The sequence below is a fragment of the Furipterus horrens genome, unplaced genomic scaffold, assembly GCF_987537825.1.
Source record: "Furipterus horrens unplaced genomic scaffold, mFurHor1.1.pri manual_scaffold_8, whole genome shotgun sequence".
Taxonomy (NCBI): domain Eukaryota; kingdom Metazoa; phylum Chordata; class Mammalia; order Chiroptera; family Furipteridae; genus Furipterus; species Furipterus horrens.
Window position 1 is genome coordinate 47503206 of NW_028327178.1, and position 16746 is coordinate 47519951.

Consider the following 16746-nt stretch of genomic DNA (forward strand, 5'->3'; position numbering starts at 1 on the left):
ATGGTAGAAGTTCCTTCTTTCTTTCAGTACTTATTAATTGTCATTTTCCCCCTTTGTACTCATGTTCCTCTCTGTCTGTCTCTGTTTCTTCATCTTCTTAAAGCAGACCCTTTAGCATCTCTTGCAATGCTGGTTTGGTGGAGATGTATTCTTTTAGCCTTCTTTTGTCTTGGAAACTCCTTATTTCACCTTCCATTTTGAATGAGAGTTTTGCTGGGTGGAGTATTCTTGGTTGTAGGCCTTTGTTTTTCATTGCTTGGAATATTTTTTGCCATTCCCTTCTGGCTTGTAGTGTTTCTGCTGAGGAATCTGATGATAGCCTTATTGGAGCTCCCTTGTATGTTATTAGTTGTTCCTCTCTTACTGCTTTTAGGATTCTCTCTTTGTCTTTGAATGTTGGCATTTTAATTATGATGTGTCTTGAAGTGGGCCTGTTGGGGTTCATCTTCATTGGGACCCTCTGTGCTTCCTGGACTTGCGTGACTCTTTCTCTCCTCATGTTAGGGAAGTTTTCTGTCATTAGTTTTTCAAAGAGGTTTTCTATCCCTTGCTTTTCTTCTTCTCCTTCTGGAATTCCTATGATACGGATATTATTACCTTTCATGTTGTCCTGCAGCTGTCTTAGAGCCTCTTCAGTCTTGTTCAGTCTTTTTTCATTTTGTTGCACTGTCTGGGAGTTTTTGTCTACATTCTCTTCCAGCTCGCTGATCCGATCTTCTGCTTCCTCTAGCCTGCTTTTAATTCCTTCTCCTGTGTTTTTCAATTCAGAGATTGCAGTCTTCATTTCCTCCTGGCTCTTATTGATAGCTTCTATGTTCTTTTTCATGCTGGTGTAATTCTCAGTAAGTTCCTTGTAGTTCTTCTGGAGTTCCTTGTAGTTTCCTTGGAGTTCTTTGTAGTTTCCGCTGAGCTCATTGAGATTCTCCATAATCCATGCTTTCAATTTCATATCTGATAGTTGGCTCCCCTCTATTTTATTTAGCACTCTTTCTGGAGATTCTACCTTTCCTTTTGATGGGGGGTTGTTTCTCTGTCTCCCCATTTTTGTGATTCCTATTGTTTGTTGGTGCTTCTTAGAATGATCTGCACTTCCTGGATCTGCCCCTGGTGGTGTCAGATCATGTACCAGTCTGGTCCTAGGCAGCCTGTTGGAGACTTCCAGGGATCTACTGCCTTTGTCTGACTTCTTTAGTTGATAATCTATTCAATCTGTGATTAGCCGTCAGGTTTAAGGACCGTGGGTGTGGCAGCTTAATTCCTGTAGGCTGGGCTTTTGCTTCCCCTCAGGCTGATGGCACTTGGAGGGGAATGGTCTGCCTGCAGTACTGGGGGTGAATCAGCACTGGGACCCGGTCAGCTGCTCCCCCAGTTCTCCCATCAAAGCCACCACACCAAACTCTCCCCAAGCGTCTCCAGTCCTCTCTGCCTTCCCTCTGCTCAAGCCCAGGGTAAGTGGGGGCCAAAATATTTTCGTATGTCATCCATTTAAGAGCTCTTTTCCTCTAGCTGTTTCTCTCTGGCTAGCAAGAAACCCTGTGGCTTTTCGCTTTTCACAGCTGGATACTATTTTACTTTCCACTCTGTTGCTGTAGGCTGGGAAGCTCATCTGGGTGTTTAGACCCTACCCTTCTCAGGGGGAACTCCCAGCTGCTGAGGTGTTTCTCAGTCCCTTCAGCTGCCACCCGTGGGAGCCCAGCCAGCCCTTCCGCATCTCCGTACTCCCTACCAGTCACGTTGTGATGTAGCGGCCTTTTCTGTCTCTCCATGGTTATAAGACTTCTCTTCAGCTAGTGTTCAGTTGGTTATTCCAGATGATTTCTCCAAAATTAAGTTGTAAATCCAGACTCATTCTGGGAGGAGGTTAGTGTAGCTTCTACTTACTCTTCCACCATCTTGTTTCCCTACCTGGTTTCTTAAAGTGATACTGTCAAACACTGAGCACTATCTTGAGGGCACTGTTCTCCTCATCAGCTGTACAAAACAAGATGCTGCCAATTTATTTTAAGAAGATTGTTTACTTCATTTTAGAACACCAAAACCAGAAATTTTGACATAAATGGTAAGACAAAATTCACTACTTGCAAGTATTCCATTGCTTGGAAGTATTTTATAGAAAAGCTGCTGAAATATCCACCTTCTTTAAAGCACAACTATATTTCCAAGAGTTCCACAAGGCTTTGGAAGCAGAAGCCAATTTAGTTGTTTTATATAGGCCTTAGTGAAACTGGAGGGGGAGTTTCCTGGTTTTATTGTTTTCTTCTTTTTTTTAAAGGTAAGAATAATCTGCCTAAGAATATTCTGGGATAGAGACTATAAAAAGTATCTTGCAGAATGATGATTCTTTGGTAAAGATACAAATCTAGGACAAGAGAAAAAACTGACTTTCATTTTAGAATATGCAAGTTTTGCTAATTTAAATGCTTCAGGAAACTTAAGGTAGAGATGATGTAGATTCTGGATAATATAGTAACTTTTAAAAATTCTCATTGACATATAAGAAGAAAAATATTTGTCAACCTTGGGTGTTGGATGTATTATGGCAAGTTTCTAGCAGGTATAGTTAAATAGGTGTGTGTGTGTGTAATATTCTCAACAGATACCACCAATGACACGTACTAAAGAATAATATTTTTCACCTTTTAGAGATATGTAAAATTTAGGCTACAAAACAGAAATAACATAAAAACAAACCCCAGAGATTATGATATCAAAACAATATTGCCCATTTAATTATAAGAGGATTTAAATAAATTCTTAAGTTATACACATAGTTACATAAGTAAATGGACTAACTTGTAAGCGATGTTCAGCATCTGATGACCTAGAGTGAATTAAGAACAGAACTGTTTCTTTAAAAAGAAATCAATGTATTAACTGAAAATGGATGTAGTCAATGAGTTACTCTAGCACCACAAAGCTAGACTTGATAAAGAGACCTGTCACTGAAGATTAAAGCAAGAGAAATGCCCAGCACCCACTAGAGCTAATCTTATACCACCTGACTTCCACCCTCCAATAATGTCCATACAATCAACATCAACTCCACCAAGTTGTCCTCATTTCTTCAATACAAAATAGTGTCAAATAAGTTATCTATCTGCTCTTCTTTGCATACGTAGGTTAGAATTTATTTCCCTGATGATTTAAATACCTTAAAAGTTCTATATGAAAATGCAAGTTTAAGAAATACCCGCTTGTCTAATTTTAGTCTTTTTCATTCTAGAGAAATGCTAACTACAGGCACTCTTTGCTTTTACTTCTGCTTTTCTGAAATAATAGAATTGTTAAGCTCTTGAAGATGTTTCTCTCACTTACAGGAGCCCTGCTATATCATAACATAGGCTAGGACAGGAGAAGAGCCACGACCTGATCACAGAGGTCTCACATTGAGCAGCCTGTGAATTGTAAGATCTGGAGATTAAATGCCTTGTGCCTTCTAGTTCCCTTAGAACACCCCGTTCTTCTATTACATGTGTTCAGTATTTCATTGTTTCTAAGTGTCATAGAATGCCTTTCTTTAAACTCTTCTTTATTTTTACATTCTAGTTTCTTTAGAAGTTCCACGGTCAAGCATTAAGGCACTTGGTTGAGAAAATCACGTCAGATATTCTAAATATTGTTCATAATTAGATAATACAAGTAAAAACAGTTAAATATCATACTGGATGAGAAAAGTTCAGGGAAGGTGCTGGAACAAAATGGAACATGCCCATTGTGAGTTTGTTCACAATATTTTCATAATCCAAGTAGAGAAAGGAGAATGAACTACACATAAGAGCAGTGTGGAGGCAAGTCAGCTCTGACGAAGTGGAAGAAGAGGTCTTGAGTGAGCTACGCACACTGGTGATCTCAAGGAGCTGTCCAGGGTGGTACTTGTTATTTCAGCCCAGTGCTATGGGAGAGTAAACTCCAGAGGGTGCTAATGGACAGGACAACTGCAAATTATGGTCTGGCTAACTTTGAGGATAATAATTCCAGTTTTGAAGAGGCTGTAAGATGGCCAGTTATTTCATGCACTCAGAAATGGACCATGAGAAGGCAAAACTTGGTAAACTACCTTTTATGGCTGTCTTTAAGGAACTTTTTCTGCTGCCCAGTATGGCAGCCACTAGCCACAGGGGTTATTGAGCATCTGAAATGTGGTTAAGTGAGGAACTAAAGTTTTAATTTTAGTTACTAGTGACTACCATATGGGACTTTGCAGTTCTAGATTTTAAAACAAGATAAAAAAAAGACACACACACACAATAAAAGTCTGAGGAGTATTATTTGTAGCCACATACCCCTAATGGTCTAGAAAGTGGTTCTAGTAAGTCCAGTAGGGTCATCCCTAATACAGACCACCATCCTGATGATGTGATTGTTCCCTCTTTCTTTCTCAACCTCCACATGTCCTTTACTCTCTTTTCTTCCTTCTCTGATAAAATATTGCAACATCTCCACCAGGTCCAGCCCTGCTCACATCCACAACTCCTACACATCTGCACAAGTAACCAAGGTGTCTGTATGTCTTCAGCTTATTTCTTTTTATGGATACTATAGAATGTTCTTCTCCTTTAAATATTAATATCAATATTATATTTACATATGTAACATTAATGCATGCTATTTGGGAATGTTTACCATTATTTCTTACAACCATACTTGTTTTAATTTGTTTAGAACTGTTTCAAGCACAGGTTTCCAGAACTGTAACCATCTGATAACACTAAAACTTCTATTTGGATCTCTTTTATTGAAACAAATGTTTTCTTGCTTCACATATTATATATTTATTTTTTTTCCTTTATACTTTTCTATGATTTTGAAAAAATATTTTTTTCAGCAAGCTGTATGTCAATTCTGTTCAATTTTAACTGTTATATTCTGCAACTAGATCATCAATATGAATAATTCACCTATCCATTATTTTACCAATTGACCTGGATAGAAAAAGCTTATATATTGGGACAGAAAGAGCTTAACAGATTTATTTGTACTTATTATTCACTATAGCACTATTCTTCCCACACTGTTGTCAAATATTTAAAGCACAGGTATATTCTGCAACACAACTTCACATCTATTTTCTATTCTATCCAAGAATTATCTCATATCCAAATGAATAAGAAATAGAGAAAAAGAGAGGGAAAAGGTGAAAATAAGAGGGGAAAAGGCAAGAGGTTCTAGAATTTCTCTAAAGAAAGCAAGACACAGTGGCTGTGTGGAGAAAATTCAGAACTTGGGTGGGACTTCGAGTGGCAAAGGTATCCCAAGGAGGGTGCTGCAAATAAGAAATGGTTAGAAAGAAGAGCTGCTGGGAAGTGACATGGGTCTTTGACAAGGCCTCAGAGTCCAAAGAGGCTCCAGGAAGGCAGAGGTGTGAAGACAGTAGGAAATGTCAAGGAAAGACTTGAGGAACAGAGAAGGCAGTATGATAGATTTCTGGCTCCAAGTGAGTCATGTATGATGCTCCCTTTAGCTACTAATCTGTATAATGTTTTAATTTATCCATGAAATAATTTAAAGAAGAAAAAAATTTACCTGTGATGTCCTGAATACCATGGACCACGGATATGGCCTATTCCTTGGCACCCTGGAGTAGGACAAACAGCTTGACTTGGAAGGGTTTTCACATCATTTGCTCCTTCAGGAAGTAAAAGAACATAACCTTAAAAACACCCTTAGTAAAGAACAACTGGAAAGACTAAAATATGTAAATGATATTCATTGAGACTTTACAAATTAAAAACAAATTATTACCACAAACACTTACTAGGTACTTGTGATGTTTTAGCAAAAATATCATTGCTATAATAGACAACACTAATAGCAACTAATATAAGAGGCAGAGAAAAATAAATTGGCATTAAAAAAAAAAAACATATATGAAAAGGTTCACTTATCTCTTTCAGAGAGAATAATGCTGGCAAAAGCAAGATAGCCATGATGTGAGAATGTGAGGAGGTGAAGTCTGGTTTGCTCCCACGCAGCCAAAATGAGACTGCCCCAAATGTTGAACAGAAACTGGGCTAGTAAAGGGGCATGACAAAGGCAGCAAATATGGCCCTACCTGAGCTTCTTCAATCAGGTAGCTGAAGATAGAACTGCCTGACCCACACCACAGCACACACAGACCACACCACACCACACCTACACCATACCCACACCAAACCACACATACACACTACCCACACACACACCAAACCACATATACACACTACACACACACACACACCAAACCACACAAACACCACACCTCACCACACACATGGCACACACACATCACACCATACCACACATACACCATACCCACACCAAACCACACAACACCACAACCACACCAAACCACAAATACACCACACACACAACACACATACCACACCACACCACTCTATACTATATTATATATAACCACTTCAGGCCAGAGATGTATTCTGTGAAGCACAAGAAGCAAGCCATGTCTAAAAGGTTTCTGGATTTAATCTCCTTGCTCTGTTATGTGATTTTCCTCAGTCTGCTCTCCCTCACTTTCCCCTCTCCCCAAAATAAATATGAGCTCCTAGAATGTTCTATCCTATGCTGTCATACCACCTGGGCCTTATTTCCCTGACAATCTCACACTTGCCTTCTCTTTCCCCAGCTCTTATACTTCCATTTCCTGTGTAAGCTCCCTATTTCCTTGTCCTCATTTCAATATTTTCTCCATTTTCTAGCTCTAACTTTATCTGGCTGTTAGTTGAAAAGAGTTCATTCTGCAGCTTTCTTCAGGAGAAAAATATTCATTTTCTCCCACTCCATGTGTCTTAGAATTGGTAGCGAAGTCAGCGCCTTCTTTTCTTCCCAGCATCTCTTCTAGACTACATTTCCTTCATATTCTTTAATGCTCCTGTTCTGAGGCTGATGCCAGGGGCTCCCTTATCACTGGCCCCCTCATTGCTAGCACCCATCTGCCTCTGTCACCCATGTCACTCAGAAAAGACTGCAGCTCTCATTCACGGAGTTCCACTCTGTTCCAGCTCCAGCAATCATCCAAGGCACCCTTAATACACACACAGGCACACTGTCCATTATGCTGCCCTCGCAGATCATTAATCAACTCATGCCAGTGATTTCTTCCCTGAATCCATCTGGGCATGCACGCAAAGAAAACCCTCTGATCTTGTCATTGCCAAAATGACACTGCTTCTAAAATCACTAAGCAAATGGCCATCTGACTACAAAATCCTGTCCTTCCAGATTGCTTGCCCAGATATCCCACCAAACTCTTGATGATATTTTCAACATAACTGGAATTCCCAGGTCACTCATTTCCCTTTTTTTCTCACCATCAGTCATCAGTTTCCCCTTCCCTCAACTTAGAGTCTATCAACTGGTTTTAGAGTCTATCAACCGATATTTGACCCTCAATTGCAAATGAATTCTCTTTCCTTTCTGACCTTTTATCAAAAGTGGCTGTGGAAAAATAAAATTCCAACCATGGAACAAATGTACTATGCCCCTACTGTGTTTTGTGTAGCTAAGTTCTCCTAGGAAAAACACAGTGGTGCAGAGTATTACCAAAACTACTTACTGTCTTCATTATCACCTGAGCTCCTCTACACTCTACCTAAGCCTCCACCAACTTCTACCATTGGCTCTAAGTAGCTGAGCTTGCCTGTTACTTCACTAAGAAAACAGGAGCTGGCTCACCTGTACATCACCATTTCCCTCCTTCCTTCTCATCAAAATGCAGGGAGAGCTCCCCTCCCCCCAAAGCAAACCCCTCACCATTTATGTTTAGGTCTTAGCCACCTCATTCTCCAGGATCTTTAGGCAATCAAATATTCTAATCACTCCTAGACTTTTAAATTATTTCCACAAACATTTAAACACAGTTCAGTTTCCCCCCATTATGAAAAGAATCAAACAGAGATGAAACAAAACAGAAAACAAACGCTTGGTACTTGACTTGGAACCTACATTTCCCTTTACTGCTGTTCACTCTTTTCCCTTTCAGAAACAGCCAAACTTCTCAAAGAAGTTATCTCTATTTCCTCACAGGTAACTACTCAAACCCCATCAATCTATCTTCTAAGCTCAGTAATGATCTTATGCTTTAAGCCCAACATGCACTGTTGAGTGTGCATCACACTCAGTGTCTTGACACTATTAATCACTATCTCCTTTTTTAATTGTTATTGTCCACCAGTTTTAGTGACACTACACTCTAATAATTTCCCTTTGCCAGCTTTTCCTCCTCTATTTAACCTTAAAATGTCAGAGAGCCCACATTTTGTTCCTGAGCTGTCCATTTCAGCACTCCATGTACCAACTGTATGCTATAGATTTGCATAGGCTATAGCCCAGACATCCTTTATGTTCCAGACCCAGTACTTTCAACTCCATACATTCAACTCCAATACATATCCATTCGGATCTCTTCAAGGCGTTTCAAACTCAGCATGTTCAAAACTGCAGTCATCTTGTCCCCAACCTTCTTTTCTTTTTTTTTTTAATTTTATTTTTTGGTTATTCAATTACAGTTGTCCCATTTTTCCCCCATTGCTCCCCGCTCCCAGCCCATCCCTTCTCCCACAATAAATCACATCACACTCCATTCTGGAAACCAGGAAGTAATCCTTCATATCTCCTCTCTCTCATTTCACTCTGCCTTAACTTCAAATCAGTTCTCAGTCTTAAATTTTTCTCTAACCTACCAATTTATCTTCTTCACTACTTAGTCTCCCTCTTGCAGCCAGAGTGACATTTTCAAAACACAAATCTAACCACATCATTTCTCTCTTAACACCTTGCAATAGCTTCTAATTGTTGTTTAAATTAAGTCCAAAATCCTCAGTCTGGCCTACCTGATCTGACTCCTATATACTTCTTCAGACATATCTCACTTGATTTTCCTCCATATTCAATAGTCTCCATTCAAACTGGTATTTCTTGTTCCTCGAACAGATCAGATTCTTCTATAACATAGGGCATTTGCATGTTGGGATGAGCTTCCTATTTTTAGGCCTGGATAACTCCTATTTATCTTTAAGGTCACAGCTTATACTTCAGTTCCTCAGGCTACCTTCCAAGAGTACGTTAGGTTCCCATTCTATAAAACATTTACCCAACTACAAATTAAATGATTGTTTATTTAATGTTTATCTCTCTTATTAGATTACAAGCTGCAAGCCTGCATATATTACATTATTGTGTCACCAGTACCTAGTTTGACATGTAGTTGGTGCTCAAGATGCTTACTGAGTAAACAGATGATTTTTCTGCAGTCCTTACCACAATATGGTCTTGGTCAAGAAAAGAGTCTTACATAAAAAAACTGAAATTTGCATTGCAATGTGATTATGTTGCACAAAAATATAAACTGACGCTGGGTCTCAATGTTTGGTGATATTACAATAAATATTTATACTTCAAATAATTTTTATTAAATTCACAGAAAAATAAGAAAGTATGTCTTACACACTGATGCTTTGACAACTTCACAAAATACCTTGAGGGCTCAACAGAAAGAAATAAGAACCACCCAATTCAAAGGTAGCTTTGGAAACAGCTTTAGGAGAACAATTTTTTTTTAAATCCAAGGAACTGATGTTTAAAAATTGTAAACAAGTCCCTAACTAAGAAATATTCTTGTGTTAGTCAGTAAATAAAAGGAGCTATGAGAAAAGAAAGAAACACAGAACATAACAAGACATTTTTCAAACTGCACTGCATAATATACTACCAAGACCACCATCACAAAGGTCTGGAATATTAAACCCATAAACAAACTGACAAACAAATAACTTTCCATTAGCTGGCCCAGATGTCACTCTGTGTGGACATTATTCCAGTAAACTCTCCATGAATGCTACTTAGAATTTTTTTCAGGACTACTTTAGTATACTTGATTAAATTAAAGTTTAACGTGATCTTTTAAATATTTATCCAGAGCCCTGATGGGTATCATAATTCTCTCCCTGTTAGGTCTGTAAGGAGAGGTATGACCTCAACTGTTAGGAGAATTATTACATTAAGAATTTTAGCAAGGTACATAATGAAAGTGTCAAGAAGAAAATGCAATAAAAATGCACGGAACCTAATAATTTCCTTGGTAAATTTTATATGATGTTTGATGCATTAACTGAATGGTGAATAAGACAGTCATCTGTGGGGAAAGAAACTTGTAAATTCTACAGCCCTTCATATTAGTGCCTCTAGGATAAAGGGAACCTATGATAAAACTAATTTCTATCATAGATCCCTAGAATATAACTGCATTTTCGCCAACAATATTTTACTTGTAAGCTTGGATATTGAGGGAATTAGGTTTCTAGAAAAAATGTTCTCAGCTTGAAATCACTTCTTCAGAGAGAATGTCCCTGACCATATTACCCTTTCCTGTCTTCTTTTTACCATTTTACTGGAAATTATTTTCCTAGTTTATCTGTTTATCACCTGTCTCCCTTCACTAATTTGTTTACATTGTATCCCTAGCACCTACTACAGCAGTGGCTGGCACCTAAGAGATATGGAATCATGTTTAAGAATGAATAAAGAATCATAAAGACAACAACAATTAACACCTGTAGGCATTCTTTTAGCATAACCTGACCAGAATGCTGTGAGATAATCACTATTTGATTCTCATTTCAGAGTTTAGCATGTCTAAAATCAACCTAGTTTTCTATGACTAAATATTATGAGTTACTCGCTCTATCAAGCAGCATGAATAATGTCTAATTTATTCCAAGTCTTCTATAACAAGTTTACTCAGGCAGGAGTTAATCTAATTGCAGAGTTAATAGTGTAAGGACAAGGAAATGGAAAATATCCTTGTAAATTGGAAATTATCTAAGTAATGACCAATGCTTCACACTAACATTATGCTGTAGTACAATGTCCTCATGGATCCCTCTTCACATGGAACAGCCAGGGCAGACACTGTAGTTGCCCAGCCAGTGCCCCTCCCTTCTTCCTGATTGAACCTTCTTTGGTTTAGGGCAGCAATGTGCCTTACTAAAAATGTTGGCTTTCATAGCCTCTCTCACATCAAGACATGGTCATTTAACACTGTCATGGACAATAAGACCTCAGGGTAAAGGCAATGCTTTTCTTTCCTATTAAAAGCATAAAGATGATGTTGGTGCTGCTTTGCCCATTTTTTTCTTCTCTGACCTTTGCAGTATGCAGATGTAAGAGTTCATAAGGTGACAAGCACAAGGACAAAACCCAAAGTGTTGAAGAAGGCAGAGAATAAAGGAAGACTGAGCCTGAACCCAAGACATGCCAGGGGGCACCTACCACATAAGTGTCTGTCATGGAGGAAAAGTAACCCTCTTTCTGCATTCATAGGCCAGCACGCAAGCCACTGAGCCACACCAGCCAGGGCTAAAAATAACCCTCTTTTTGATTAAGCCACTATAAACAGACTTTTGTGTTACCTGGTGTTAAAAAAGACCCTAGGATAAGATAGCAATGTTATCTTGTCTCTTCTTTTGTGAAATCAAGTAATTGTTCTAAAACAAAAACTAGAATTGCATGTGGGTATGAGACCTATAGTCGTATAAGATGATGTGAGATATCAAGCACAAATCAAGAAATAAAAGAGACTGCACTTCTTTCTAGGAAATGTGAAAGAACTGTCCTTTATTTAAAAATGGCCCAAACCAGCAACCACAGTAATTTGAGTGGAAAGGCTTATTATCCCACCCAGAATGTGTTAGAAGTTGAGATCCATCTCCTTTCTTCTGAGTAGAAAAGTGGTTTCCTCTTACAATTTTTATTTTATTTGGTATAGAGCTGACCCAGAGCAGAATGACAATACTGACACAGATTGAAGCAAATTAAGATATATGTATATGAGCTCCAGATTGATATTGGCCAGCATCAGAAAATAAGGATCAAGCAGCAGCATTCTCATCCTTATTTCCACGCTATTTACCCACTGCTGGAAAAGCATTCAGTCCTACCTGATTCTTTTATAGAGAAATGACATTAGCATTGGGTGATAATATCCACTAGGGGATATAACAGAAGAGTGGAACAGATTTAAATGTCACTGATAACAGATGAGTTAAAATACCTTATTAATTATTATTATTATTATTGACATAAAAATAACCACTGAGGGTTATTCTTTCATTTAAAGAGATATTAAGTGCCTGTTATTTGCCCAACAGTACTCCAGGAGCTAGAATGAGAAAAGAGGCCAAGAGGAAGCCGCCAGGGAGTAAGAGGAAAGCCAGGAGAAATGCATCCTTCACAGCAGAGGCCTGTGGAGATGGGCAATCAGTGCAGTGGGTGTGGCAGTGTGCAGGGCTGGGGTGACTGAAACAGGAACATTTTTACTGAACAGATATGAACAGGCCTGACCAAAGTTCAAGGGAGAATGGCAGAGGGAAGAGGGAAAAGTGATAGTTCACACTATTTTAAGGAGTTTTTAAATAAAAGGTGGTATAAAAGTGGGTTTGTGGTCAAACAAATATTTTTATTACTGTTTTTGTTTGAGTGATTATGGGAATGTTTCAGTAGATGGAAAATTCAATAATGTAGAGAGAGAGGGTGGACACAAAGGGATAGAATGGTGGCCAGTGAAGACTGACTGCTGACAGAGAGGGGACTCTCACCAATTTCAATGGCAGGAAAGGCAAAGCACATGTGTACAGAGGAGGGTGTGCTGGTGGATCAGGGTGCGAGGATGATGAATTTCTCCCCTGAGAGCTTTTATTTTCTCAGCAAAAGAGCCAGTAAGATCATCAGCTGAGACTAAGAATGGAGTAACAATGCAAAAAATATTAAATCTAGAAATTAAAAAATTAATAAACTATTCATATATGCACATGCTCTCATTTCAAATAATTAAGTTTTCACTGTCTTTTTTTGGATTGGAAACTTTTAGATTAGTATCCTGTTTTCTTTTCCTCCCCATACCCAGGAAAGTTATACTATACTTTGCTAAAAAGATTTAATGAAATAATTACCTTTGAATGTCAGAGAAAGCAAGTAAAAAGCATATCTTTCAAACTAAACTTATAGGTTAATCATACCAACTCTCCATCTCCTAATAAAATTAGGGACAATAAATACCCATTGTGATATAACAGTGAGTTTCTCAAAAATAAAATAGTCTAACTAAATGCCATGGTTGCTTGCACTACATTTCAGGCTGTCAGAGTTCATGATATATAAGTAAAATAGGAGAGTAATTTTCTAAAATGGAACTGCAAAAGAATTTTCAAAAGGTTACTAAAAATGTGAATGCTATACTTACTTGATGATACAGAAAAACCATTAAAATATAACCATGGTAATATTAGAGAGGAAGGTAAATTAACCATCTACTTAACACAGGAAAACATTTAGAAATGTGCTAGAAACCCAAAGGACCAGTGAATATGAAAATGATACTAATTCTACCACATGGAAACAATATCATAGTAAGAAAAGCAATGGATAGTTTTCTAAAAGTCCCTTCCACGGATCTGACAGAGCTTCTGAGCAGTAATGATAAAAAGTGAAACACAGTATATTGGGCTTTGCTCAGTATTTAAAAAAAGACAGAAGAGCAGCTGGTAAAGATTTTCTTAGCAAATATGATAAAATGCATTTATCATATGTTGAACTTTAAAGAAAGAATAATATGATGGGCAATTGGATAATTACACAAGAATCCCAGAAAAAGAGGATCTCATATATAATATGGGTACAGTATCAGGGAGACCAAAGGTTTGCTGGGAAATGAAAAAATTCGATCCGAGGTTTCTGGATGAACACCTTAGATCTGGCCGCATAAGCCACTGTAAGGACTAGGGACAAGACGGTAAGGAATGTGTGGATGGTGTTAACTGATACACAGCTGTAATGACATTAAAGCAGAAAGGAAGAAATTCAGATTTAATTTAAGATATCTCTCAAGCATGTCACACTAGCATTTTAAAGTAAGAAATTTATAACATCGATTATACTAAAACTATTTAAATACACAAAACTAGGCTCTTTTTATATTACTAAATAACATAATCCTTCATATATTGCCAAACCTGTTAGGTAATCCAGTTTTTAAGCTCTGAAAATCAATCAGGAAAATGACACTCTTGAGTTATGGCAGAAAAAGGGAGAGGTCCACATAGATAATGCAGAAGCACAGAATTTTAAGAGTACAAAAAAATGTTGGGGATTATTGGCTCACAAAAACTTTTTTTGATTTACATATATGTAAGCTAAATAGAACTGAACCTACATCTAACTGACAACTTTATTGTGAGAGATCCTATTTCATTTTTTCCATTATTTTTAAAAAAGAAATAAAGAGATGTACTTTCTTCTAAACCTTAACTTTTATACAATGTTGTCTCAAAGATTATTGAAACAAGTAAAACTCCTTTCTTTTGCTCGGAACCTCTTTTAACTTGTATTTTACATGAAATTGGCTTTTAAAAAAAGACTAATTTTACACAGGGTTTATGTAAATGGATAGTTTCCATCTAATCTAAATAAAAATGCTGCAAAACTACCCTTCTGTCCTTTTCAATCATTCTCTCTCTACTTCTCCCTATCCTCCACTCTACTCCTTGCCTCTTTCCCTTCTTCAGCTTCACCTTATGCAACAAGATACTAAATAGAAGCCAAAAAAGTGGAAACTTAGGCCTTTTTTATTCCTAGGATTTTTCTTATTCATATTAAAGAAGATAAGAAACAGGCCTAATACTGTAAGTATATCATGGTCACTCATGAATTGTTTTTGAAGTTCTCCAATCCTTGAACTGCATTTTTGTTAAAATTTTCATTTTCACTGAAAATGTCACATGTAATTTGATGACTAAAAAATCAAATTAGTTGCTGACAGAAATGTCATCTGTTCTCATAACAAAACATATATAAATATAAAAATTATTTAGAAGAGTTAAATACACTCTATAATCAAGATTCTAACGTGGAATGGATGACTATAACATCTTTCCAATAACCTGCAAATTACATCAAAAGCAGAAACTATAACATTCATAATCCTTCTTCAAATTAGCCTTGATCTTATATAGCCCCATTAAGAATTTTCATTATCAGAGTATGGACATCCGGCCAAAATGGAGGCTTAGACAGACATGTTGGGTCTCCCTCTGCAACTAAGGAATACAACTACCTCAAAACTAGAGAAAACCAGAAGTTCCAGAAGATTGAGTGGCATGGAAGTCCAACAAACAAAGCTATAAAGAAGAAATACTCATCCAGACAGGTAGGAGAGGCGGAGCTGGGGTGGAGAGGACACAATGTTGTGGCAGCAGCAGTGGCAGTGGCAGGTCGGTGGAGGGCGCAGTCACACATTTTGAAGGGTAGAGAGGGACACCTGGGGAATGTTCCCAGCTCCTCACCGGACCTAGCAGCTCATGGTCCCAGCACTGGGGAAAATCTCTGCACACCAGTGGGGGTTGGGGTGGAGGAAGACACTGCCAGTCTCTCAGCAGAATCCGCTTGTTTAAAGGGCCCCCACGGTCCTAGAACATCTGCAGACCCACTCACTCTGGGAACGATGGCCAGGGCAGCAACTAGAGGGGCGCCAGTCCAGTGCAAAAGTGGGAGATATGCCTGGAAAAGGGGGCGAGTGCTGGGCAGTCGGCATTGTTCCCTCTCGGACCCCTCCCCCACATACAGCGCCACAACGTGGTGAAACAGGTTGCTCTGTACTGACAAATCCCTAAGATTCCACCCCTTATAACATAACAGGAGTGACAGTTCTACTTGGGACATGGAAGCAAGCAAACACAGGAGCCTTTCAGAATGAGGAGACAGAGAAGTATGTCCCAAAAGGGGGAATGGATCAAGGTTCCAGTGGGAGAATTAAGTGACAAGGAGATAGACAACCTAACAAATGGGGAATTCAAAACACTGGTGATAAAGATGCTCACAGGCTTGACAGATATGCTTGAGTACAGCAAACACATAAGAGAAGAAGTGAAAGCTATGATAAGTAAAACGAAGGAAAATTCACGCAAAACCAAAGGTGAAGGGAAGGAAACCGGGGTTCAAATCAATGATTTGCAACATAAGGAAGAAAAATTTTTTAAAAAGTCAACCAGTGCAGAATGAGGAAGCAAGAATTGAAAAAAAAATGAGGAATATTTCCTAAATTTTGTGAAGGAGATGTACATAGAGGTCTGGGAAGCACGGAGGGTCCCGGGTGAGCTGGACCTAGAGGGGACCACACCAGGATGCATCATAATTGAGATGCCAAAGGTGAAAGATAAAGACAGAGTCCTGGTGGCAGCAAGAGAGAGGCAGAGAGTTGCTTACCACAGGGTGCCTATAGGAATATCAGCTGATTTCTCTGAGGACACTTTGCAGGCAGGAAGGGACTAGTAAACAGTGTTCAATGTGATGAAAGGCAACCTGCAACCAGGATTACTCTATCTAGCAAGGCTATCATTTGGAATGGAAGGGCAGATAAAGTGCTTTCCAGACAAGGTAAAGCTAAAGGAGTTTATCATCACCAAGCCATTATTATATGAAATGTCAAAGGTACTTACTTAAGAGAAAGAAGATCAAAACTATGATCATTAAAATGACAACAAACTCACAACTATCAACAACTGAATCTAAAAAATAAAAACAAAACCCAACTAAGCAAACAGAATAGGAACAGAATCATAGGTATGGGGACCATTTGGAGGATTATCAGCTGGGAGGGTGGAGGGGGAGAAATGAGGATATGGTGCAGGAATTAAGAAGCATAATCAATTGATACAAAATAGACAGGGGGAAGTTAAGAATAATATAGGAAAGTGTGAA

At 38.3% G+C, this 16746-nt stretch overlaps 1 protein-coding gene across 1 annotated transcript in view; it reads right to left on the bottom strand.

Moving 5' to 3' along the window:
• Positions 1-16746, bottom strand: part of L3MBTL4 (L3MBTL histone methyl-lysine binding protein 4) — a 434331-nt gene that overhangs the window by 180798 nt on the left and 236787 nt on the right. The window contains 1 exon segment of the mRNA XM_090285146.1: positions 5524-5626. Within this exon segment, the coding sequence (XP_090141272.1) occupies positions 5524-5626 (103 nt within the window).